General features: G+C 48.2%; 1 protein-coding gene across 2 annotated transcripts; it reads right to left on the minus strand.

Annotated features, from left to right (window-relative positions):
* Positions 1-277: 277 nt before the first annotated feature.
* CCND2 (cyclin D2) lies at positions 278-27,156 on the minus strand. Of its 2 annotated transcripts, none has more exons than XM_004381174.3 (5): positions 26,676-27,156; positions 24,711-24,926; positions 21,764-21,923; positions 11,303-11,451; positions 278-633 (listed from the first exon to the last, which is right to left on the minus strand). In XM_004381174.3, the coding sequence occupies exons 1-5, from the start codon at positions 26,868-26,870 to the stop codon at positions 484-486; spliced, it is 870 nt and encodes a 289-aa protein (XP_004381231.1). In that variant the 5' UTR covers positions 26,871-27,156; the 3' UTR covers positions 278-483. The 2 variants fall into 2 exon arrangements, with proteins under 2 accessions (XP_004381231.1, XP_023591436.1); XM_023735668.1 differs by lacking the exon at positions 278-633 and adding an exon at positions 2,972-4,978.

Consider the following 27,156-nt stretch of genomic DNA (forward strand, 5'->3'; position numbering starts at 1 on the left):
ATGTCCCTCCTTATTTCTAATTCCGTCTTGAGTTCATTGCTTTGCAATCTAATCAAGCCATAAATGGCATACACAGTTCCTTGCAATTATCCTAAAAGGGGTGCAATGCACTACTAGTTCATAACATGAAAAAAAAAGTCTCCTCTAATTTGTTCCCATATTGCAGGCGTACATTTTCTCTAGCTACTCTGCAGGTTTTCCTGAAAGCATTTTACTATTACGTTTACATATTCAAACAGTAACTGCTCGCATATATAAGGATTCCCTTCTGTTGTACTTCAAATAGGCACCAAATGCTTTTAATTATTCCGTTTGATAGGATCTTTTTCTCTCACTTCTTAAAAGATCTTTAAATATGATCTAGGTGGGGGCAGAATTTTTTTTTTTTAAAGTTTCATCCTAAAACACAAAGAACAAAATATAACCGGGGGAGGGAGAGAGCAGATTACGAACGCGCCTCTCCCCTTGAGCCAACTGTCATCCTCACAGGTCAATATCCCGCACGTCTGTAGGGGTGCTGGCTTGGTCCAGTTCATCCTCCGACTTGCCGCCATCCCGCTGGTCCTGACGGAACTGCTGCAGGCTGTTGAGCAGCACTGCCTCGATCTGCTCCTGGCAGGCTTTGAGACAATCCTGGAGGGAAAAAAGGCCCAAACCAGAGCAGTTAGCAAGATGAACAGGGCACAGAGCCTTTTATGAGGAAAATACACACATAATTCAACCTCACACCATCCCATGCTAGTCTTCCAGTAGAAACAAATGTGGAATAAAGGAGATGCATTCTTGGAGTGCCTAGAGTGCCTCACGTCTCCAAGTGGGGTCCGTGGACCAGCAAGCATCAGCATCACCTGGGAGCTTGTTAGAAATTCAGCGTTTCAGCCCAGTCTGAACCAATCTAATCAGAATCTGCATTTTAACAGGACCCCAGGTGATCTGTAGTACATTAGAGTCTGAGAAGCACTGGCCTAAATAATAGTCTACTTGAGGAACTTTTCATAGCCTGGTATTCAAGCAGCCAACCAAATGCTTTCTGCTTGGAAGTTAGGAGAGACAGAAAAGAGAAAGGCCACCAGAAATGCTACAGTAGTAGACAAATTCAGCACCCGAGGGATAGATAAGAAGGGAATGAGCTGAAATGTACTGACCCTCACATAAAGTGTGTATTAAAAAAATTCCAGATTCCTTACTTACCACAGTGGTACAAATGGCTCGCGCTTGACCACTAGCCTAAAAAAGGAGCCCTGGTGGCACAATGGTTAAGTGCTCGCTGCCGACAAAAAGGTCAGCGGTTTGAACCGACCAGTGGCTCTGCAGCAGAAAAAACCTGGCAATCTGCTCCTGTAAAGACTATAGTCTAGGTAACTCTATGGGGGCAGTTCTACTCTGTCATACAGTATCGCTATGAGGTGGAATCCACTTGATGGAACACAATGACCACAACACAACTAACCTAAAGGCTGGCAGTTCAAACCCACCCAACAGCACCATGGAAGAAAGGCCTAAAAGATCTGTTTCCATAAAGATTACAGCCAAGAATCCTGATGGAGAAGTTTTATTCTGTAACACATAGGGTTGCCATGAGTCGGAATTGACTTGATGGCAATGGTTTTTTTTTTTTTTTTTTTAATTCTCTTAAGGTTCCCTGGGTGGTGCAAATGGTTTGCACTCAGCTACTAACCAACAGGTTTGCGGTTTGAACCTACCCAGCGGTGCCACAGAAGAAAGGTCTAGGGATTTACTTCCATAAAGATCACAGCCAAGAAAATCCTATGGAGCAGTTCTACTCTGTAACACGTGGGGTCACCATGAGTCAGAATAACCTGAGGGCAACAGGTTTAATTTTGTGGTACCTCTCGTAAAAACACAATACAGAATGTTTACAAAATTCTGAACATTTGAGATGCCCGGTTTGAGAATAAGCAAGGATTTACAGCATTGCTCTGATATTAATCTGTATTTCAGAATGTGTTTGCCCCAGGCAGAGGCGTCTGTTAGCTAGGTGACGTGGAATACAATGGCAAGTCATGGGCATCACTAGGAAGGGACTGTGGGTCATACTCAAGTGGGGTTCGAGCTAAAGAAATTGCTCTTAGAAGATATTTTCCAGCCTCTTCCCTCTGCAAGGCTGCTCTGTTGCACTTTCTTAAACAGCATACACACATGGAAAATGTGCTGAACTGAATCTCCTCGGTTCTTGCCAGCTTAACACATGCCTCCTTTTCGTTTGTTTCATCACGATCTTCCCTCACTGCCCAGAGATTACTATTTGCCAAGCACCTGGTGGTGCAGTGGTTAAAAGCTATGGCTGCTAACCAAAAGGTCGGCAGTTCGAATCCACCAGCTGCTCCTTGGAAACCCTATGGGGCGGTTCTACCCTGTCCGACAGGGTCGCTATGAGTTGGAGTCGACCTGATAGCAACAGGTTTTTAAGCACAAAAGCATCATCTTTATTTTCCAAAGACCTAAAATAAAATTGGAATTAACTGCTCAGGAACGAAGTTTCCACACCCCCAAATTTTCCTTTTCTGTCACCCAGTCCACATTTCCAACTACAGCTTTTTATGAGGGGAAAAAAAAATGAGGAACATCAACAGACCAAAGGCTAGAGATAGCAATGAAACATCACCTGGAATCTAAGAATAATTAAAAGTGGGAAGGTAGTATTTGCTGCCCACTCACCTTACTTGGGGGGCAACAGCTAAGTTATTTAACTTCTCTAATCTCAATCTGGAGTCCCGGGATGGCACAATGGTTAAAGCAATTGACTGCTAACTGGAAGGTCAGCAGTTTGAAACCACCAGTGGCTCTGCGGGAGAAAGATGTGGAGTCTGCTTCCATAGAGATCTACAGCCTTGGAAACCCTATGGGGTTGCTATGAGTCAGAATCTATTCAATGACAGTGGGTTTGGTTTTTTTTTTTTGGATGGTGCAAATGGTTAACGTGCTTGCTGCTAACCAAAAGGCTGGTGGTTTGAGTCTACCCAGAGGTGCCTCAGAAGAAAGGCCAGGAGATCTACTTCCAAAAATCAGCCATTGAAAACCCTATGGAGCACAGTTCTACTCTGACACACATGGGGTCGCCATGAGACATGGCAACTGCTACTGGTAAAGTAAGGTACCGGTTAGCATTTATTCGAGATTTGTTAAAGGTGTACTGTGTGCCAGGCACTGGGGATGTAGCATGGAACAAGATAGACAAGATCCAGCAGCGGAGGTCTCCCCGCAAACCCTGAACAAAGCTGAGATAAGATTCAGGGACTACAACCAAGAACGTACTAGCATCTCTCAAACTCTTCTGCGACATTTCCTGGTCACCTTCTCTACTCAGATGCTCCCAGCCAGTGATTAGAAATCTGACAGGTCTCACCTGTGTCCCTGTTCGGCTCTTCCCCACGTCCCTCCTCCAGGCCCCTCCTGCAGGGCAGTGCTGACAAGCTTGTTGAAGGTGCTAGGTGGTGGTAAAGGGCAAGGGCATCACGTCTCTAAGGGCACTTGCACTTCAGTAGAGGATATCTGAAAACCTTCAAGCTTTCTCATCTAAATTAATCTTAAATAGAGGCAAAGCTAATATGGCGGTTAATGTATCAGGCAAAAAAATGACGACAGTCCAAGCTTCTCTTGAATGTCCCTTAGGAAGGTCCTACCTCAGAGACAGTGAGACCGCGTGACACTGTCAGTCTGCATTCCAAAGCTGGAACGGACATCTCTGCCTCTGTTTGCACACCATAGGAAGGCATTAGTTTGCTCTTAGGGGCCATGTTGCAGAAACAACACGTATCGGTAAACACTAGACTCACCATGGTGTGGGGAGATACCCACAGCCTGAGAAGTGAGCAGAAACCGAGGCTCTGAACAGCAGCATGCTCAGTCCCTTCTCCTTCTCATGCTTACTCCCTCACCCCCTGCACAAACTCAATGGGTGGAACGCTGGGCCAGATAATTTAATACTATTTTCTTCTTTGTCTCTTTTCTTGCAGAGAATACTCAATTGAACCCAAGAAGTTAATGAGTGATACCCCTCCACTGGAGAGGTGTTTCAGGAATGGTTGAAGGGTATGTTTTAATCCCCCCACACTGGGAAAAACAGGGAACAAGTCAGAACCCCTCCATACCACAGAGGTAGTAACTGTATCCCTGCCTTCATGGAAGACAAACCCTACCCAAAGCTCGAGGCATGAAGAGCTTTTGTTATTTAAAGAAGATGGCAGGACTCTCAGCTGACTGAGGGACCTTGTGTGTATATGTGTGTGTGTAGGGGTGGGGTGGGGTATGTGGACAGAAGATAGCTCTGAAACATTAAATTAAAAAAGAAATGTCTGTTAGGTATTCACAATGAAGTATCTTTAAAGAGGGCTTCACATGGTATAGCCACTTGGTGAGTACTTTCTGATGTGAAGTTTTCATGTATGACCTCACTCCCCAACAAGAAACCTATCCAAAGGCCTTCCAGCCATTCCTGAGTGGCTTTCCTTCCTTGGAGGCTCTATTCTGGCCCCACAGAGAGGTAATCTGGGTCGGCATACCCTCTACCTCAACAGCGTGACCACACCAGCATCCCTGAGATAGATGGTCCTTGAAATGGGAAGACCAGGTTCCAGAACACAAAATAAGTTGATTTCAGGCCATATAAAGAGTCTTCTTCCCTTCTGGGTCACCAATGTTCCTACTTTTCTTGGTATTCAGCCTTCCCTTCTAGCAGACCTTAGAGGAACATTCTGAGAAAATCCTGCAGGGACAGCAGAGACATTTGGCAGTCACTCCTACTGGACTTTCAGAGCCAAGGGACATCATGACAACACGCACATCAAGAGTCACATTTACGTAAGCTCCAGCCAAGAATACATGCACAGGCTCTTCTGAACAAAATAAAGATGTCATAGATTTCATACAAAACACATACTCTCTTCTTTCTTTGGGCTCATTTTAATTTCAATGTAAATCATCACTATAGCCAGCTCTTGATCTTTGACTCTTCTTACTTGAAAAGAAGAGAAAAAAGATGACTTAAACAGATACCTCAGGAACAAGAGACTCCAAGCCCCATTCCCATTCTCTTCTAGATTGACCCTGTGACAGAGTTGGAAACTAAACCCCACTAGGTCTCAATGGTGTTCCCCATTCCTGGAAAGCTCTCCAAGGTTGCTGACTAACGCCCCCTTCAGGTTTCATTTTTTTTTTCTTAGAGAAGCTTCACAGCTTAGCTATTATCACCTCTGGTTTCAACTGTGCAAATCTCTCATTCTGGCTAGATGAAAAGCTTTTCGAGGGCAGAAGCCTGTCTTGTATAGCGATGTAGAACACTCTACTCAATGATGGTGGAGAGGAAGTCCAGCATCCCCCTTCCGTGAGACGGAGTACACTCCCCGCATACTAATATCCTTGTTTAGTATTATCGGGGTCCTTTTAGGACCCCCAAAAGGCATGGGAAAGTTCTGTGAGCCAACAGAAAGTGAAGAAAGAAGAGAATGTGTGGCAGTGCCATTACCGCAACTAGAGAAACCAACCCCGCACTGCCCCATTCCTGCCCCAGGAGCTCCCAGTCCCTAAAGCAGCAGAGCAGGAGGGCACAGGGGATAGGAGTGGAGGAGTGACTTGCAGGAAGGAGAAGCCCTGCCTCAAATCTAGCCAGGCTCTTTCTGCTAGGAGGTCAAGCTGGGAGAAGGAACTAGATGGGGAGGGGAGTTAAAGAGCCCAAAGAGAAGAGGAGCAAAGCTGGAGAAGAGTGGAGTCACAGTACTTCATATGGGACAGGATTAGAAGACAACATCAGTAATCACAGAACTGCAGAAATTGAGGGTCAGATCAAATAGCCAAATGGTCTCATTTACAGCGAGGGCGCTCAAGCCTGATAATTAAGGTGGCTTGCCCCCCAGTTACACCTAGTTCAAAGCCGAGCATGGCCTTAAAAAGAGCAAGCCTCCAATTTCAGAACTCGATTCCCCATACAACTCTGCTTCTTCTGGGCTCTAAGTAAAGACATATAGGGCAGAGAAGCTCTAAGGAAGGAAGCCAGCCCCAGTGACCAGAAAAAACGACAGCGCCTCCAACGAAAAGATGCTACGTGCATGTAAAGTGCACCAGCCATTGTGTTAAGATGCCTCAAATTAAGCTGATTAAAAGGAAAGCCATAATGCTCGTCTGTCAGCCCGGACAGGTGGCACTCCACAGTGCTGGAGGTCGGGCAAACCTCCAACTTCTAGGATGATAGGTCCCCTCCCCTGCCCCCCCCCTTGCCTGCCACCCCCGCTCCCCCAGCCTCGGAGTCCTGACAGCAGTGTTTGTGATCTCCAGCTCGTTACACGGGCCTCTGACTTCCTCTGCTTGCTGGCTCGGGCTCCGAGCCCTGCACCCTCCTCTGCCTCCATGAATGGGCTGACGGAACTCCTACCATTAGCCCTCAGTGTAACTGCATCACTCCATTGTCACCACACACGCACTGCACTCAACGGGAGAACAAAGGGCTGAATGAACCCCAGACCCGCGGCCAACTCAGGCAGAGACAACTTAGGAAACTATCTCATTCTTCCTTTCTTCACAGGCTCTTTGGCTTATTTCCTTGCATACAAAATGAGGCCCACAGAAAAAATGAGGCAGGAGAGGGAGGCATCAGTCCCCAATCCTATTCCTTCCACCTCCCCACCCCCAGCTTCCCTTCCAGCAGCTCTTCAAAGGTTCTTGACCACAGGCCCTGCAAGTCCACAAAAGACAGTATCCGTAGCATAGGTGCCATCAGAGCAGGGTGTGCATGAATGAGTGAGGGTATTGGTGCTTCTAGCTAAGGACAATACCACAATGCTAGGGACCCTGTGAACAGCACGTAGTCAAAATTGAGACTTTTTCCATTGCACTGCTAATTGGTTTTTAACAGCTTACTGACAACCAGAATCCTAAACTGCCAGGATGACTCTAAGGAAGGGGCATCATGGAATCTTCTCTGGGGATATTTAAGAATAAGACAGATTTTTTATTTAACCCAGGTAGAGAAGGATGGATAAAATGACCAGATGACTACAGTCTATGTATCTGTTCTATTCAGTATCTTCCAGTAACTTCACCATGTCTTTATGGCCTGTGAGCCTCGATTATACTTTTTAATGGAAGTGCATTAGTGAAACTGTGTCATGTGAAAGTTGTGACTTTCTCTAAGATAAAATCAAGTTAAACTCAGGGCTTCAACCTCAGAGGGCCCTGACATATCCAGTGAAACCCGTGAGAGCAGGACTGCCTTGTTTTTTTCTGGGTCTCACAAGCTTTCCGCCTCTGACAGAGTACAGCCTTACCACTTTTCTGTTGCTCGTTTTAGTGGAAAATATTTGAGTTTTCCTTCTCTAACAGGTTTCTGCCTTACACAGATGCCAGCTTTCTCAGGTTTTATTGTAATCAATGCTAAAAACACAAAGCCTTCTAAAAGGCGTGGGGAGACCAAAGAAATAGAAACATACTTGAGACCCATCTGCCCGCCCTTTGTCCTTCCTTCCTTCCTTCCTCCTTCCCTCCCCTCAGCCTCATTCCCCCATGACTCTGCCAGTTGGGTCTTGTTCAAGAGGTTCTATAGACAAGGAAACAGTGAGATAAATGCTGGCACAGGGATGGACAAAGTGCCGCGGGATGGAAGAGGAACCTCGACTCTGCCTGGGGAGGCTGCGACAGGTTCACCAGGGACTCACGGCAGCCAATCCCTCCTCTCAAACTTACCCTTGGCAACAGAAGCCCTGCTAGAAGTCCCCCCCAAAAGCCAGAGCTCGCTAGCATCTGTTTTTAGCAACACTTATGACTGCAAGGAAAAAGTACTTAAAATATACCACCCTCTGAGACTTTTATTCCCTGTAAAACTGTCAGGCTTCTCACTCAGCTTTCTCTTTGGAATGAAGCGTTCCGGTTTATTTTGGCAACCAGAAGGAGCAACAAAGACCAACATTCTCAGAGCCGCATGGCTCCCTCCTATCAAAGCTATCTGCCGCTGGCCAATGAGCCAGAGAAACGTGTGTGGCAGTCCCAAACAAATCCAGAGGACCCTCCTTTAGCAGCCTGATCCCTGACAATCCTACGGTGACAGGGAACGTTGTAGGCTTGAAGAGATCACATAATCACGGTGCTCAGAGGGACTAGAGCAAAACTTCAGGGACTCCAGGGTAAATGCAGTGTTGAGCTCTTTCTGGTCCCTATTTGTCAGCACACTATAGCTAGAGGACAAAACGTGGTCATGGGTATTTGACTTCTCCGTGGGAGAGCTCAGCGCAAACCACTGGGCATCTCACAGTTCAGCCCGGAGGACATTTTCTATTGCAAAGTTTACTCTGCTGGAAGTCCTGCCATTTTGCATGTGGCCTCAGGAGCATCTTCCTCTGACTGGATACTGTACAGCATTTATAGTTCATAATGTATTATTTAATACTCATTTGTTTATGATCTTAAACAATTTGCTATGGTTTTTGCATGTGTTTGCTCCTCATTTTCCATACAATCACTAATTGAAGGCAGAAACTTCATCTTCTATTTCCATGCATTCCTGTCTACCCTGGCCAACTTCTAGTGTAGTGCCCAAAGATCATGCCTTGGTCACCTACATACCTCCTAACACAGCAGTCTGCAGGGAGTGGGCCTTCAATAAATTACTTGCAGGAATAAATGGAAAGGAAGTTCTTGAAATGCACCACTCCTTGACTCATGAAATGGCAAACAGAGCTCAGGAAGCACAACTTGAATGCCTCTAAATGCTATGCATTCTGAGTTCTTGCCCTCTGAATTTTCTTTACTCTAAGCTTCATCTCCTCACAAGCTGATGGATGGGAGATTTAACCTTTGGGAAGTTGGGCACACACTAACAGCCTAGCTCAGTGCTTCTTGAACCTTTCCACTAAAAAAACAAACAAACAAACAAAAAAAAGGCCTAGGAAATGGGGGAACAAGTACTCCCAGGGAGATCTGCAGATACCAGATAAGCTTGGAATTTCACCTGAAAAAGTGGTATGAATTTTGCATTCTACTGAGTATTCTTGTGTTTGGTTTTTAATATTAAAATGTTTAAATTATTTTACATTAGCGACTTTGCATGGCCTGGACCCACTGGTGCTCCAGTTACAGAAACGCCAGGTGCCGTGGCGTCAATTCCAACTCATGGCAAACCTGTGAGTGTCAGAGTAGAACTGTGCTCCATAAGGTTTTCAATGGCTAATTTTTTGGAAGTAGGTCACCTATGGGTGGACTCGAATCTCCAACCTTTTGGTTAGCAGCCAAGGGTGTTAACCGTTTGCACCACCCAGAGACTTAAGAAACACAGCCAAGGCCCATTACGGAAACCGGGTACAACTCTATAGCTGGGGGGGTATATAGCAAGAGATCTCTAAACTGGTTTTGTATCCATTTAAGCCAGTCTCACAGCTGTCTTGAATGGGCTGGCTACAAAGTATCTGAAAAGGACAGGCAGCTTCTCCAGGAAGAGCTGGCGGAAACTGGTTTGCAGTCCTGAAAGGCAAGGCACATCCCTAGAGCCTCTGTGGTGCCCCCAGGAATGACCTCTGTCCACTGGAAATCAGTAAGGGGCACCGAAGAAAGATCTGGGAGAAGGCTGGAGACTCATAGGGAGATAGACCAGCCAATCACAGTAGATCTATAAATATCTGAAAGAGGTTACAAAGCTGAGGTCAAACTCCTGTCACTGACATTTTTGTCTCTGGAGGTACAGGAAAGGTTTGTCTTCAGCTGGTTGGAAGTCCTATTGATAAGGCTGCCTTAATAGTGAGTTATTCAGGAAAAAAAGGAAGCGTATCATTTCTATGTTAAATTCTGTCCATGATTTTTCTCAGGAGGATTAGAAAAGCATTCTTCATGCTGCACTGACAGCGTCTTTTTATTTTTTTTATTTTATTGTGCTTTAGATGAAGGTTTAAAGGGGTCTTTTAAATCTGCATTTTCGAGCACATACTTAAAAAGCTATGTTTTGGAAACGTCATCATTTAAAAAACTTTTAAGACAGCAGCGTGTCAGAGGAGAACCCCGGATTTGTTCCATCAGGCCCTGAAAACCTCCCTGCAGCAGCCTTTTCTTGTGCTGGTAACAAATCCCAAGGCCAAAATACATAGAGGGTGGTGAGAAAGCAAGCGGGCTGCAGCCTTAGGCCCTCTGAGGTTTTACCTTCTGCTCGGCAACATCCAAGGGGAGTGGAAACCACATTACCCCTTAACTCAATATATTCCCACATTAGGGCATTCTAAATCCCCTTGGAATGTCCAGAGGGTGTCATCAAGAAGTTCCCCTGCATTCTTGAGCTTCACCATGGTGACTCATGAGGGCCTCAAAGCCAACACCCCTCTCTCGAGCTGCCTTTAAAGCAAAGGCCTTTCTCAAACAAAAAGATCCCAGTAGCTGCAGCATGGGTGGGGTGTAAAGTTCACTGGCCAGGAACTGGGGCATCGAGGTTCTAGTCCCCATTCTGTTACTGCGCCCCCACACCCCACCCCAAGTCCCCAGGCTGGCCACTTTAGTTCTCTAGGATTGCTGTGTGAGTGAAATACAGGGACTCTATCTCTGATTTCTCGGCACCATCACGGCTCTGAAACTTTTAGGACTATAATTTCCTACCAGCTGAATTCAGAGCCTTACTTGACCCTGGTTTGTGTCAAAATCTTTCTTCTAATGAGCTTCAGATTCTGGCAGCCAGAAGGTAAGTGCCTCTAGGCTGTCCACGGGGCACACAGGATGGAAAAATCTCCAGCTAATAATAGTTCCTTGAATTTGTACAACACTTTATTCTTTTTAAAGTGCTTTTAATCCATTACTACACTGAACAAAAGGGAAGTGAGAGACAGGAGGGGTTGAGAGGTTTGCCCAAGGCCAGACTCCCTGCTAATGGCACGGGCATCTCTTGCACCTTTGCTTCCTCTCCTGCAGCAAGCTCCTGGTTCTAATCGTCCCTTCTCCTTGGTGGCCTTGCAGCCTTAGCCTGTGTGGGCAAACACGCAGCACTGTTTCATGCTCCACGCTGGAGGAGAGGCAGCCTGACAGCGTGGACATAAATGGAAATGAAGCAGCAACTCAAGTCCACTGGGAAGCCCTTGCCACACAGGAAAATTACTAAACACCCTTCCCTCTCCCCTTGCATCTGCTTGCTCCATTCTTTTCTGTATTTTATGGCATGCAGGCTTTCAAAAACTTAATGACATTTCCACCTGTTCCATTTAGGACTACCGTGGATGTTCATCTTAGAAAACAAACCAAAAAAGCGTCTGTGGTGCATCACAATGAAACCAACCATGTCTTTCTCTGAGCTGAGGAAAAGAAAGGTCTGGTCTTGGCCACCTACCACGTCCGTGTTTGTGATCTTGGCCAGCAGATCCGTCAGGGCATCGCCAGTGAGCGAGCTCACGTCCTCATCCTGCTGGAGCCCACAGATGGCTGCTCCCACGCTTCCAGTTGCGATCATTGATGGCGGGTACATGGCAAACTTAAAGTCTGCAAAAAAGAGGGAAGGATCAGGGCAGGGGAAGATTTTTGGTTCCAGGAGTTCCTCAGTCTGTAAATACTCACAGAAATAAGATGGCGGTGGGTCAGCCATCCAAGAGGCCCCTTAACCTGTAAGCACATCCTCCCCGAGTACTTCATTCACAAGAAGCCCACTACTTATTTATTTGCCATCATTGTGGCCACCCTGTGTGTCCGACTACTAACTTAAAGGTTGGTGGTGTGAATCTACGCAGTGCTACCATGAAAGAAAGGCCTGGCAATCTGCTTCCATAAAAGATTAAAGCTAAGAAAACCCTATGGAGCAGTTCTACTCGGTAACACACGGAGTTGCCACGAGTCAGAATCCACCTGAAGGCAACAGGTTTGCTTCTTTGGTGGCTATCCCAGATTTAAAACAAGGAGACTGAGACATGGGCACTGGTCTAAGCAGAGAAGGTGAGAACTTACCTAAGGGCACACAGTGACTTCATAGAGAACTCAAGTCCCCCCCCGCCCCCCCAACAGAAGTTCCAGTTACATGAGAGGTCAGCAGGTACAAGGTACTTGTCTCAGCTCTGGTGCGGCAGGAGGGGGAGTGAGACCTGGTCTCCCTGGGGGTGGACTAGCGCAGAGGATGTTGAGACCAATACACAGATAAGACACCCCCCTGTACCATCCAAGTAGCATAATCCAAGAGCTCCAGAGGCTGTAAGGAGGAAAAATTACTGGCAGGTGGGGGATCAGGCAAGATCTTAGGAAGAGTGATAATCCAGAAGAGATCTTGCCGTATTCTCTGGGCAGGCAGCTGGTCCCAAACAACAACAAAAAGACTATTTTATAAAAAAAGGAATGAAGCGAGAGAGGCAGCAATGCAAGGGGCTAAAGTTCACCCAATGTCCGACTTCTGGACCAATGCCAAAGACTCTAAGAACATGAGAGGAGGACAGGACGTGAATCAAGCACCAAAGGTGACACACTACATCCTAACCATATGCTTGACTTGGCTTAGATTTTATGGCTCATGAGCCTGAGGGTCCCATTTTCTTGGTGGCAAAAACAGTGGTTTGCTAGAGAAGTGCAAAATGAGAATAAATTAGAGGAACTCAAAGCCTTCTCCCCACTTCCATTTCTCCAAGAGCAAAAACAGAGGGTGCTGCTATGGACTGGATGCTGGGGCTCAAGTACCTCGTTTCCTCTGAGCTGTCCCCCAAACAGGCTGCCTGACCGTGATCCAGCTATTTCTCCATCCATCAAGGGGAGACAGACACCCACACCTTACTCCTGTTACTGCTGCTAACAGATACCAGTTAGACCACATACAGTACCTGACACACGTCGTATCCCATTTAATTCACAAATTAATCATATAAAGTGCGCACAATTATTACCCTCATGTTTTGGGGGAGACCTGAGGCTTTGAGTTTCAGTTGTCCTTACCCTGACTTACGCTGATACGTTAATGAGGTTACAGTTTGGCCACTCATCCTAGTAACAGACCTGGCATGGGGTGGGTTGTTCATTGTCTGCCCTCTCTAGTTTCACATTATTGTTGTTATTAGGTGCCGCTGAATCGATATTCCACTCATGGTGAACTCATGTAACAGAGCAGAATGGCCTCATAGGGTTTTCCAAGCTGTAATCTTTACAGAAGCAGATCGCCACGTCTTTCTTCCGTGGAGCCACCAGGTGAGTTGGAACTGCCAACCTTTCGGTTAACAACCGAGCACGTAACCACTGCACCACCAGGGCTCCTCAGTTTCACATTACTCCGGTGAATTTACTGTATATAGCAGTGGAAGAGGTACGTGTGTAGGTGTGTGTGTATGTCTGTGTGTGCGCAATATAAAGGGAAGACACCGGCCACACTTCGAATTATAGTGAAAATCTTAGGATGAACCTACAAAACCAGCTCAACCTAGTATTTTCCCTTCTTCCTAATCAATGCTCTATCATAAACACGTATTCTATAGGAGCACTTTTAATGTGACCCGTTTCTCCCGGCTGGATCACCGAAGCATACAGGGACTGCCCTCCCCTCTCAGCTGAATCCCATGAAGGCAGAAGACGTCTGTCTGTCTCTCTCCTTGGCTTTCTTTTCAGTCCTTGTTCAGATGTCTTTCCTTAGCAAAGTCACTGTTTCTACCTCTTGGGGGACTTATGTTATGGTGTTCCCCACTAAGCCTGATGTCCACTGGCCCCTCCTGTGCCTTCTCTTCCCGGGGACAGCGTGATAAAGCCGGCCTCCCTGCCTCCTGCTCTGCTGTAGGTCTGCTTCCACATGGGGTGGGGCCACATGAGAGTGTTTCTCTGCCCAATAACCTCGTTAGCTCCCCCCTGTGACATTCATAATGCAAGGGAGGCAGCCAGCTCATGGCTCTGGGCCCGCAGAGGCCCTGGGTGGAAGCATCTGGCAGAGAAGGGGCAGGAGAGTATCTTTCCCTGGTCCTCCCTTCCCTCTGCCACAGGTCTCAGAACCGGGAAGCAAACCCCACACATGTCTATCTTTGTAGTCCACGGTCTGCATCACCAACTCCTATTTTCAGCATACTAATTAACTTCTGAGAGCCAGGGGGTACATGTGGGTTGTCCTGGGGGGGTTGAGGGCCAGGGGCAGAGGCTGCATAGAGGGACTATTCCCTCTTCCTTGTTTTATAGGAAAATGTTAAGGGGAGTCCTTCCCTTGGGGACACTGTTCCCCTGCCCCACAGAACTGGATAGCACTGTGTGCATGAATATGGCTGCCTCAGCCATTCAGACTGGCAGAGCTCATCCACGGCAAGAGAAGAAGAGCTGTTGGAGGACAAGCCGGCCGTGCCCCTCTCCTCTGCCACCCATTACAGCAGAAAACCAGGGCTGTCCTCTAGCTCCCTGAGCACTTGCTCAGTTCTCCTCTGGGTAAGTCAACTACTGAGGCAACATTAGCAATAAAGCCAGGCCCAGGCTGCGGGAGCTCGGGCAGCCTCCTCCCTCGGGCCTCTGCGTTCTCATTTGTCTAATAAGGGGTTAGGTGAGATCGGTGTTACTCAAACTTCCATTTGCAACCCTTAGTAGGTTACAGAATTCGTTTGTGGGTCGTGACCAGCATTTTATTCATTTTACTGCATAGAATAGGATAGAAAATATCAGAAAGTATTGCATACAGTAAGGGTAAACACCGTCTTGAGAAGCTTTTGTAACAGTTTTACATGCGTGCATGTGTATCCTGAGTCGTGATATAAAATGTATCTCTTCTTTCATGGTTTAGGTCAAAAGGTTTGAAGACAGTGCTTTTCCCCCAACCCAGGTGCCTTTCAGCTCTAATTTGTCCTGACTTGAGGCTCTGGAATTAGAAGAACCCCCAGGGAAAAGAACAAGAGAGAGACAACAGAGAGTAACGTGGCTCCTGCCAGCCAGCAAAGTCACAAGCATCCATCCATATCTTTCCACAGAGCAACACTAGTTCCACGTGCCATCAGGATCACACTCAGGGACACTCCCCCCTCCCCCCAGCCCGACTCTGCTGGGTTGAGGGAAAAGAACAGAGAAAAAACACGAAAATGAAACATCTGAAGGGTCGTGTCCTTGTACTATCTTCAGTTCACCACCTCCCACCCTGGGAAAATCCCACTCAACCCATTACAGAAAATCTTAAAATTTGGCTATGTAACAGAATGGAGACACATTCACTATATGCACTTGGGGTGATGGGGGCAGAAAACCAAACTGCATGCATGCTATAACCAAGATTAAAAACCAAACCCAAACCAAACCTACTGCCGTGGAGTCGATTCCAACTCATAGCGACCCTATAGGACAGAGTAGAACTACCCCATAGGCTTTCCAAGGAGCGGCTGGTGGATTCAAACTGCTGACCTTTTGGTTAGCAGCCAAGTTCTGAACCACTGCACCACCAGAGCTCCATGACCGAGATTATAATCTTCCAAAAAAAAAAAGAAACATATATAAACATATGCGTGTGTATACATACACATGGATACGTATTTCTATAACGTGAATATAAATATAAATACATATACACATATGCATATTAATGAACTAGAAGGAGACACAGAAAATGAAAACTTTCTCATTAGGTGGGGAAATATAAGTTTGTAGAATTTTCTTTTTAGTATCATTTTATTGTAACAAATAAAAACCAGGTAGAAATCGCCTGGTCAAAAACTCCAACGAGCTATATCCTAGTGCAGAAGGCACACTCAGAAGGGAGGGTCTCTCCTCTCCACCCTCAGTTGCCCACCTGGAAAGGTGAACTGTCAGTGACTTCCTGAGACCCTGCCTCCTCCTGCAGACAGAGTGAGAGAGGCAATTAAGTGCTCAGTGATCCTCCTGACCAAGTCGCTACAAGGTGTTCCTCCCTGTTTCAGGCACCACGGATAATATAAAAAAAAATAGTCGAACATTGTTCCCACTCCAAGAACACAGCAGTTATCTTGGGCTGGGACAACAATTTGTTAGATAAGAATACAACACAGCATGGTGCGTGATAAATGGCTAAGAAGTACATGAGTGACTTCTAAAGACACTTCTCAAAGAATGAAAGCATTCAAGTGGACAAGAGCAACTGGAGACACTTCTTAAGCGAAGTGTCCAAGGAGATGGGAAGGATTCAGACAACTGAGTCAACACCTCCAAGAGGTGGAGGGTATAGTGCATGGAGTCCCGTCCCCAATCCCCATCAGATACAAGAGAGTTCTTCTTCCAGGTTGCGGCTTCTGGGTACCTGATCCATGGAGGAAGAAGATTGCCCCAGTGCCTAGGGCTCCGGCTCACCTCCTGCAGAAGCAGAAAGAGGCACACTGGGGCACTACAGCTCATGGTTCAGAACGCTAGCTCTGGAGTCAAAGAGGGATTGAATCTCTGGCCCGCCACCTACCAGCTGTGTGAAGGTGGGGAAGTTACCTGACCTCTCTGAGTCTCAGTTTTCTCATCTGCAAATAAGGGTAATAATTATACCACCTCATAGGGTTGTTCTGAGGATTAACTACAATAATCCATGTGCTTTTAAGCACAGTGTGTCTGGCTGATGGTAAGCAATAAATGTCAGCCCCCATCATCATCACCACTCATTACTACTGGAACTTCCTGTGGGATGGTGATAGGCTATGTGACTGTGGAGATTCTCTGTAGCGTCTGGAGGACGGGGAGAAAGGCATCCGGCATCCGTGGACTGCAGGCAGATGCCGAGAGCAGGCCAAGCATGCTGAGGCTGGGAAGAATGAGGGCTCTGTGTTTTCTGGAGAATCTATCACTATCCAGTTGTGTATGTGTCCCAGAAATGACCTCATCGAGTCCCCGAAGCCTCCTGCTGTTTTGTCAGGAGTGAGAGAAACTGAGGCCTCACAGGCAACTGGAGAGAGCCGACGAGCACACAATGAAAGACAGATGCCCACAACGACAGTCCCAGCCCATCTCTCCTTCATTCAGATGTGGTTCACCCAGAGCCCAGGAACAAGCCCACATATTAGAGACCTGGGGCATCCCTCCTCCCTCCCCAGTGCAGTAGAGGAAGAGGTATACCTTAGGGGTATTCCAGCTCCTGTGTTGTTCACTTGCTTGTTCATTTTGGTGGTGGGGATGGGGAAGTACTACTGAAAAAGAACTTAAAATTCACCTGGTTCAAACACCTCCTTTTACAGGTGAATCTGTGAAATCCTATGCAATTATGTGATTTGTCTAATGTCACTTACTATGAGTGTTGGGTCTGGGGTTAAAACTGAGTTGTAGACTCCTGATGCAGTGCTCTTCGTAATTTTCCAGAAGTTAAACAGCTCCTCAAGGTCACCTACCATATACTGCTGAGGAATGCTGGGTAATCCTTCAAATCAGAAATGGAAGAAAAGCCCAGAAAAAAAAGCCCTGGCTTGGGAGTCAGAAGTCATGGGCCATCAACCCAGCCATGACATCAAGAAGCTGTATGACCTCACACAGGTAGCTTAACCTCCAAGGATGCCACCAGAGCCCCTCCCTAACATGGGCAAAAACAATGAGAACTCCACATTCATCAACTTGGCATCTGCGCCTCTTGAGATGATTTCACTGAAGACTGAGTTCTGAGTTAAAGAGGTTTAAAACCACGGATTACATGGCCCTGCCCAGCAAGCTTAGCCCTGATTATTTTGGCTATGGCCTCCCAGGCCTTGAAGCAAAAGCACAACTGCTTTGCTCTTGTTCACCACTAGGGGGAGAGAGATCCTTGTTCCAAGCCTGAAGAGAAACAGGGAAGCCATGGCCAGGCATTTCCCCCATTGCCCCCCTGCTCCAACCAGCAGTCAGGTGGAGGTTTAAAGGCCGGAACCCAGGATTCTCATTGGCCCACGAATGACGTCAACACACACCTCATCTGCCACCCCCTGAACAGGTTCAGCACACCCTGTCCTCATAGGGCAGGACTGCCATGACCAGCTAATGCCACTTTAACTCCAAAGGCATAGGGTGGAAGGAGGAGGGGAGGGGATGGTTGGAGAATGGCAGGCAGCCTGCTGCTCGTTCATCTTACAGCCAGATGGGAAATGAGATAGCCAGCCTCACACTGCCTGTCCCCTCAGGGTGGTAACACAAGAACTGAGACTCCCAGTGCAACAGGCCACTTCCTCTCAGCTCCATGACCTCTCAGCTGTGGAGGCAGCTCCTCCCACTCTGGTTCGAGGGCCAAGCCACCCACACTCCCTGGACCACCAGTGCCTCGCTGTAACTTGGGGATGGAAACTAATGAAACACCTTCAGGTGAAACACGTGGTAAACCCAGAAGATGGGAAAGCACAATGAATTTATAGTATCAATGGAGCTCCGGCCTTAAGGTGGGGAAGCCCGGGAGGGGGCTATTCATGGGCATGGCACAAATAGCTCAGGGCAGCATCTTAAGGCTGGGCTCCTATGCAAAAAGATGGGGATGTGGGGTGCTATGGGTAGGGAGGTTAAGCACTACCCTCATCCCCATCAAGTTCAAACTCAATGCCATTGGCTCTTCTAGACAAACTGGAATTATCTGTTGCACATGATATCATGTGTCAAGAATCTCCCAACACCAGAGTGCAAGCCTGAGTCATCTTGAATGGTCTTCTCTTCCCTCGTTCGCAGACCTGGAGGGCTCTAACATCAGAACCACAACTAGCAGGACTAAGGCTCAGTTCTGCTTCCCCAGCCTCACAAACTCCAGGAAAGCAAATGCCAGAAGCTGGAAGTTTTGAAGGTCTCCTCCCAAATGTCTCCATTGGTCAAGACCAACAGGGGGAGGGATGCCAGGCAGTTTGAGGCAGTCTCTCTTTCAGAGGCCATTTCAGGCCAGGCCGGGAAGGGAAGGAGCGCACCTCTCTGTCCTGCCACCATCTTACCCTATAAGCACAATAAAAGACGGATACTCCGCTACCCTTTCTGAAGCCCCTCAGTGCTCTCCGGAGCTCTCTCTCTTCCCCTTTCACACACACATACGCTCTCCACAGACTCTGCAGAACCACTGCCAGCTCTTTCACAACCAGCTTTTCCCATAAACTAGCCACACAGCACGGGGGCTGGCTACCATCTCCCCTGGACCCCCATGGGCCTCCAAGACCCTGGCTGCAGGTGCCTCATCAGCTCCAGGGCAGCACTTCCAGGATTGGGGGGCAAGGTGAGACAGCGAGATGGCGAGATGTAAGGGGCTGCGTGGAGCATGAGCTCAGCATCTCCTACCATCTGCCCTTGCAGACACAGTCCTAGACATTCACCCATTCTCCACACCCTGGCCCCCAAAACGTGGACTCTCATCGTCCTGGAAGGTTTTCCTCCAAGTAAGGCAGCCCTCGGGTTTCATCCTGTCGGTCAATGCTGTAATCTCCACGCAGGGAGGATTTTATGTAACTCAGTCATTCACACAAACCAAAGTGCAGCTCAGGGGAAGAAAGGCCTCCGGAGACAGGCATTCCAGACCCAGGAAACTCCTCTGAGAACCTCTCTCTGCTCTGGTCAGTCCCCACCTGAGGCTCAGTACTCGGCACATTTGGCTGGAGGTGTTCTTTTCTGTACCCAGGCCCCCTAAAGGCAGTAATGCGTCTTCATGACTTCCTCTGCTTCCCTCAGACCTCTGTCCTCAGTCCCTGAATCCCAGGCTCCCTACTCTGGCCCCAAAGTTGGCAGACACCCCAAGGATCTGGGCAAGAAGGCCAGGGGTGGGGGATGGGATCCCCAACTTTATAGAATGAGCCCTTACAGAACCTGGGGATCTGCCCGTGCTTGGGTAATTCCACCCACCACTCCTACTCCAACCGGAGAGGAGAAAGGAAGAAGGGCAGACAGACCCCGAAAGACCTGTCAGTCAAGAGACAAGGTCAAAGCAGAAGGCATGCTATTAACAGCTGGGCAATGGGGGAGCTTAGTGTCAGGGGTCAGCTGTCCTAGGGCCAGAGCAAAAGGCCTGGTGAACCCCACCCCCACTCCCCCCCCCCCCGTGAATCATGACAACAGAGAGGGAAGGGACAGCCGGGCTTGGGAGACAAAATGACAAGTCAATGAGGGTCTGACCTCTAGGACCCAGGACAGACAGCAGGAGAAGGGAAGGAAGAAAAAGAACGGTCACTGTCTGAAGGCTACAAGGGTCCAAGGGGTCCTGAAGAATGGTCCCCAGGGCTGAAGGAAGGGCAGCTATCTCTTCCACAAAGGGGCCCAGGGCACATACACGCTCTGTCAGGCCCAGTCCTGGTCCGGAAGGGCAGGACTAAATAAAGTCACCCAGGGGACACTGTTCCCTGAAATCAAATGAGAGGCTTGGAATTATATGCTCACGCCAGTGTATGCAGAGTGCTGGGAGTGGATTCCGGAAGACTGAAAAGTCAGGTCATAATGTCTTGGCTGGAGAGATAAAATCAGAATTGGTGGATGGTGGCATTTTTATAATTAGTACCACGGCATATCTGTCCTGCACTCTGTGGTTCACAAAGCATTTCCGTACACAATATCTAGTTCTGATTTTAATTTTCCCAGTCACCCTGAAACGACTGCTGGATCACCTATCAATAGCTCATTTTGCACATGAAGAAGCTGGGGTTCAGAGAGGTGGAGCAGCCTGTCCAGGGTCCCCCAGCGATAAGTAGCAATGGCTGACCTATTGAATGTGAACACTGAGCACGTATACACTACCGTTGTTGTTAGCTGCTGTCAGTTCCGTCTCACGGCGACCCCATGTGTGCAGAGTAAAACAGTGCTCCACTGGGCTTTCAAGGCTGTGACCTTTCAGAAGCAGATCGCCAGGTCTGTCTCCCAAGGCGCCTCTGGGCGGGTTCAAAACTCCAACCTTCAGGCTAGTACTTGAGTGCTTAACTATTCGTACCACTGCACATTATATAATCATCTGTACAAGTACATCAATAAGATGCAGCAAGATATTCAAAAAAGGTAGCCCCCGAGTCCCACCCATACAGTTCCACTACTCATAAACAAATCTGAGCTGGCACTACCCTTAAAGATCTGCCCAAATGGTCAGTTAGTTCTTTACTGAACGTTTCTGATTGTGAAAATATGAACTCTTGACACCTTCTCCTCCCTGGGTGAGGAAGGCTTCAGAGTTTTTACTATGGTCACTACAAAGAAAAAAACAGTAGAAACTGGCCAAGGTTCAATTTAATGAGGCAACGTTGAACCACTGCCTCCGGTTTATTACGAAAATGGGGAACAAAGGGGTCAACAGAAACTATGTATCAGTTGTAGGGTCAACATGGTGGGTGAGAAAGCTTTTAACATGAAAAGGACAGCAGCTATTGCTATTTTAAAGGCTGCACCCCCAATCGAAACACCGCCATGTAAAGCGAGGGCGTCAGAACTCAGTGCTGCGAAAGGGAATCCTTACTGAAAGCCAACCGTCCAGTAGAGGGAACAGCTAGAAGGCAATAAATGCCCTATAGTAAAAAGAATTCCTTTGGTCTCCCTTATGGGGAGCAGCAGAGTCTTTATCTTGACATTGTTCCTTTAACCCATATTTGCCCCCACCCCCTCCTAAATTTCCTCTTGGGCTTATCTCCAAGCCATCCTTTTCCTCAAAAGATTAAAGATTTAAACACAACCAGTTAGCAGTATATATAATCTTCAAAGAGTACTTTAGACATCATAAAGAATACTTTAACAGGCACTCATTTTTTTTCCCTTACCACACCTGTCCTCATAAACCATTTATGAGTTTCGTAGCGAAAGAGAACGTACCAGCTCAGATAAAGAAAAAACCACCACTCAGGAATGAAAGCTTAGACTGCAGACCACCCTTCCAAACACACACAAACACCTGAAATTTAGTACCGCAGTGTGCCTCCCCCAAAGAGCTCCTCAGCCTCCCTCTCTAGCTCCAGCCTGCTCCTACCAGTGGCGCACAGAGCAATGAAGGTCTGTGCGTGCTTGCGGATCAGCGACAGCTTCTCCCTCGGCTGGGGCAGCTTGCGAAGGATGTGCTCGATGAAGTCGTGAGGGGTGACGGCTGCCAGGTTCCACTTCAACTTGCCCAGCACCACCAGCTCCCACTCCTGGTGAGGAAGGTAGGAAGAGTATAAAATCCAAAGTCTGACCTGGTATCTGGGGCTGGGGGGTTGGGATCCCGATCTGTTTTAATGATGCTCATTAGGTCACTTTGAGATTGGAAGGCAGGCCCATTTGTCGATGGGCTCTTAAAGCTTTGAAGCTGTTGACGGCTCTTCTTATGCTTCAAATGTCAGGTTCCACTGAAGATAATGAGAGCCCAGGTAGCTGTTGCCAAGATTCTCCTTTTTTCTCTTTCCTTTCCTCCCCAGCTCCCCCTACTCCCACCCACCCCTGACTTCCATGTGATGCTGCTTCCTGCCCACCCAGAAAGTTTAACCTATAAGACACTGCCAAGATCACTGTGGCCCTTTGGTAGTTATTTCTTCTATGTGTCTATCCCTGGATTAACAGTCTTTTTAATCCTTGTGGAAAAATGATGTACATGGATAAAGCTCAAAATACGGTTCTCTGGCCCAACTCCTTGGCAACCAATTAGCTTGCTCGTACTTGTTGCCAAAAAGTGCCATTTTTCTCTTCGCTGTTAGAGCTTTCCCCTTGACATATCATGCAGAAATCATGGGGAAATGACACTTAGCCACGAACACCCTTTCACCTAAATGTTTCTCTGGCCTTTGTAATCATGACCAAAGGACCAGGACTGTCATTAAACTAGTCGTTGTCAAGTTGACTCTGACTCCTGGCGACCTCACGTGTCAAGAGTAGAACTGTGCTCCATAGAATTTTCAATGACTGATTTTTCAGAAGTAGATCTCCAGGCCTTTCTTCCGAAGTGCCTCTGGGTGGACTTGAACCTCTAACCTTTCGGTGAGCGACAGAGTGCAGTTTGCCATTTACACTCCCCAGGGACTCTGGGATTATTTAGTCCCCTCCCACATTTTACAGATGGGAAGTGATTCTAGCAAGGTGAAGATGACTGTTCAAGGTCAGAGAGTCCCTTAGTGCAAGTCTGGGACAATACAGACCTGTCTCTTTTGGGCCTCTGACCAGCAGCCCACCTAACGAAAAACCCTATTTCTCTCCCCTATTGAGATACTTTTGGGAAATTGTGCTAAAAGGGAAACAAGTCAGAAAGAAAACCTTAAAAACATGGGCAATCAGAGGGAAAATATGCCTATCAGTCAATCGTCTTCCTAAGAATGAGAGGCAGAGACCAGCTCACCAGTGCCTCCCCATTCATCCTAAGAACCCCAAATCCCTTCCATTGACTAAAGCCGAGAGCCATATGCTAAGCCAGTGTCAGAGTCCTGGTACAGCAGAAAGGCTGTACTCCCTGGTGGTGTGGCCAGGGCAATGCCCTTTCCTTCCCTGGGCCTCAGCTTTCTCAGTTATAAAATAGGAGGACTCCTCCAGATTCCAACTTACGGGCTAAAAAGATGAGGAATGCAATAAAGGCAGGTTTGTTTGCAGCAATATAAATCAACCTGGCTCATCCTGGAAAAACTGTGGTGTCCCGAAGAATACCACCTCAGTCCAGCATTCTGTTGAAAAAAATGGACCAGATGGAAGACTAATTTTCCTGTGCTACCATGAGAAAAACAAACTGGACCCGGACTCTTAACAATTTCTTTTTTTATAAATGCTAAAGTCTGCCCTGGCTTTTTATAGAGGGTTGGAGTATCCCTGATAGACTACCAAACAATCACCGTCTTCAAAGATGGCTTGAAATCCCAGCCCTTTCTTCTCACAGGGGAATGTGAGTACAAGCCACTCGTCTTGCACCATTATTAAAGGAAGCAGATCTCCCAGAAGAAAGTACCTTTCTGGGCCTCTCGGACCAAACCAGAAGCAGCTGAAATCTGGCAGTGGTTCAAAGGTGAAGTCATTCCTGCCCCTCTCCACATTCTCAGCAATTCCTCCCCCAACCTTGCGCATGTCTACCACTAGATGGCAGCACAGCCCCAGAAAGGAAGGCCCTCACAAAGAGCTCAGTTCAAGAAGCCAGTCTTAGCTCTGTGGACTTTGTGCAGGCCAGCTAGTAAGGAGGTGGGGGAAGAGGGGGCCCCTTTTCCAAACAGTAGAGGGAAAGGTGTGGAGACCACTGGAGGGGCAGCCTCAGAGCTGCTCCATCATTCCAGCGCTGCTGTGATATGGATGTCTCATGTGCAGAGCTGAAGCGAAAAAAGATTCAGACTGATGGGAAAAAGGCTCCCTGGCAGAGAGCTAGAGGCAAGCCAGGACCACCGGGGCTGTAGAGAGGTCACAACCCCATCAGAAGTAGCGACACAGGCCTCAGACTCCTCCAGTGAAAGGCTAACATTTGACTTTGCTCAAAAGCTGACTGGCTGATATTTAGTGCATAGCTACTATGCGTAGGTACTGTGAGACTAGATACATATATAAGACACTACCTTTAAACTCCAGGTTCTTAGATAAACCACTAAACAAATGCCTATTACGTGAACACATTCCTTATCTTGTGAGATGTCTGACTATAGTCTCAGAATCCAGTGACTGAAAATTTGAATTTAAATGAAGTATTGTCATTGTACTCCATTCTTCCTCTACACACACACAGACACACACAAATGAATCTCACCAACACAAATGTCTGGGATGGTCTTATTTGTCCATGTAGCCTCTGTGGTTAAGACAGTGCCCAGCACACAGTAGGAACACAAAAAATAGATGTGTTAAAACAGTGTGAAAATTCTAGCGGTAGGGAAATTTGGGATCCTAAGAATTTGTTTCGGCAGGGGTAGGGAGAAGACACCTTAGGCCAGGAGGGAACAGGAGGGACAGCAGAAAGGGAGGGAGAAGGGGGCAGTCATTACCAGCAGTTCCTGAGGCTTGATGGAGTTGTCGGTATAAATGCACAGTTTCTCTGCCGTCAGAGGGATGGTCTCTTTGAGCTTGGAGGCCAGGAACATGCAGACAGCACCCAGGAGTTGCAGATGGGACTTAGGGGTCGGGACCCCAGCCAAGAAACGGTCCAGGTAATTCATGGCCAAAGGGAAGACCTCTTCTTCACACTTCTGTTCTTCACAGACCTACAATGGGAGTGGGAATGGGTTGGGAGGGAGAGAAAAAAGTACAGGAAAAAGAGAAAAAGAATGAAAAAACAATCTATGGAAACAACAAAAAATATTTAATTTTTGTGGGGAGGGGGAGGGGAACCGAATGTGTGACAAGAATAAAGATGAGGAAACGGGTAAATCTAAATAGCCCATCCAATTTCGAGTATTCTCCCGAAGCCTAAAAACTGGGGTGAATGAAAGATCCAAAGCGGGGAGTCAAAGAAATGCGCAGCGGCTACACGACGCTCCCTTTCGCTACTCCTTTGCTCACTCTCTAACTCACTCTCTTTTTTGGATTTCGTCATCTTTTCAAAAAATCAATAAAAATATTCTGGAGGCTCCGAGGGTCTCCTGCTTGGCCCCATTCGGTACCCCAGACCCTGCTCTATCATTCCCGACAATTGAAAAAAATGCCCGGGGGGGTCCCTGCGGTCCAGGCGCCGCTATTGGGGGGGTGGGTGGGGAGAGGTGGGGAAGAGAGGGGGAGGGAGGAGACGAGGAAGAGCGCCGCAGCCTCGGCAGCTGGAGTCGGAGCAGGGGGGATGGTTTCAAAAAATAATTAAAAATCGAGAAAATATCCTAGAAGAGCCCTTTCGGGGTGAAAACCCCAAGGAGGATCCAGACTTCCCGAAACGGAGGTTTCGGGTGCCGGCAAGGTCTGTATCTCGACCCATGGAGCTCTGGATCCCGGGGGGAAACTTGAAGGGGTGAGAGCCGCGGCGGGAGTGTCCGGCTGCGGCCCACAAGGGCAGAAACTAAGGAACGTGGTGACCAGCTAGAGAGAAGACCGGGGCCTGAGAGCCTCCGGAATGAGGCACGGGGGGACCTGCCCTCTCATTTAGGGGTGCCCCGATATCCTCCCACACACACACCTCCTCCCCCCCTTTCTACCCCACCCAACTCTCCGCACCGAGGAAGCAGGAAAGCCAAACTGTAAGTAACCTTCGTGAGGTGGGGGTCGGAGGAGAGAGCAAGATTAAAAGTGGGGTGGCCGGGAAAAGGGGGTGCGAGGGGGAGCGGGCGGCGACTCCAGACTTTCCAACTGGAGTTTGCAAAGCAACATGGCGAAACCACGGCAGGTCCAGAGCTGTGCATACGTGGGCACACAGCTTGCTCGGCAAAGATTTGGAGCAAGGGTAAAGAAGTGGTTCTTTTGGGTTCCCCTAAAACACAGGTTTCTTCAATATGACTTCCGGGGCTCCTGAATTCCCCATTTCTCTCCTCCTTCCTCCTCCCCCCCCCCCTTAAGTGCCAACGCGGAGTCGCGACCGCATGCGGGGACCTGAAGCTAGGACGAATTTACTTTGGCATTTTGGGGGGTGCATTTTACTGTGGGTTCCAATGTTGCGCTCCTACTACCCTCTTCACCGCACGGAAAGCAGCCGCTGCTTCGCAAAAGACAGGTTGGGATGGGGGTGGGAAGAAGAGGAAGCCACAGGCAGGCACACGCGCGCGGGATGCTCCCCCACCTCCGCCCCAGGACAGCCTCGTTTCTCCTACATTTTCCTCACCTCTCCTCTCCCCCTCCCCCAAGTTAATCCTGCATCTAACAAGGAACCGAAATGAAGCCACGCGTCCCGCCAAAGGGCTCGGGGTAACCTCGCGTCCAAGAGCGGGGAGGCCGGTACAGAGGCTACCCTGTCCCAGTTTTAGGGTCCCTGCGTGGGAGCTGTGAATCGGGGTGGGGGCATGGTTCCTAGAGAGCGTCGCCTGCAGCCCTACCTCCAGCATCCAGGTGGCCACCATCCTCCGCATGTAGGGCTGGATGTCCTTCTGCACGCATTTGAAGTAGGAGCACTGAGGAAGGTAGCGCTCCTCGATGGTGAGCAAGTTCTGCAAAATGCGGTCGTCGTAGAGCAGGTTGGGGTCCGGCACGGCCCTGCGGACCGGGTCCACCTCGCAGCACAGCAGCTCCATGGCGAGCCGGGCGCGCACTCGTTCCCCTGCTCTCTCCGGACTGGAAAAGTTTCTCTTTTTTTTTTTTTTTTGAGGGGGGAGGGGAAGGGGTTCCCCTTACCTCCTTCCTTTGGCTAAAGAGAGGGTTTTCGGAAGAAGGTTAGGGGCAGAGAGAGAAGCTGGAGGAGAAGAGAGGAAAGGGATAGGCGGTGGGAGAGGAGAGCCCCGGGGGCTGCTGAACTCGCGCCTGCCCTCCCCTTCAAATTTGTCTCGCTCTGCCCAGCTCGCTCTTCTCTCTGCACTCTGA

The sequence above is a fragment of the Trichechus manatus genome, unplaced genomic scaffold, assembly GCF_000243295.1.
Source record: "Trichechus manatus latirostris isolate Lorelei unplaced genomic scaffold, TriManLat1.0 scaffold00081, whole genome shotgun sequence".
NCBI lineage: Eukaryota > Metazoa > Chordata > Mammalia > Sirenia > Trichechidae > Trichechus > Trichechus manatus.

Bases quoted from the DNA above. Each gene is read 5' to 3' on its own strand.
- CCND2 (XM_004381174.3), bottom strand. From the start codon at position 26,870: ATGGAGCTGCTGTGCTGCGAGGTGGACCCGGTCCGCAGGGCCGTGCCG. The intron at 24,927-26,675 runs GTAGGGCTGCAG...CTCCCATTGTAG, and splicing joins TGGCCACCTGGATGCTGGAG to GTCTGTGAAGAACAGAAGTG. The intron at 11,452-21,763 runs GTAGGAGCAGGC...TCTTTTTTGCAG, and splicing joins CATTGCTCTGTGCGCCACTG to ACTTTAAGTTTGCCATGTAC.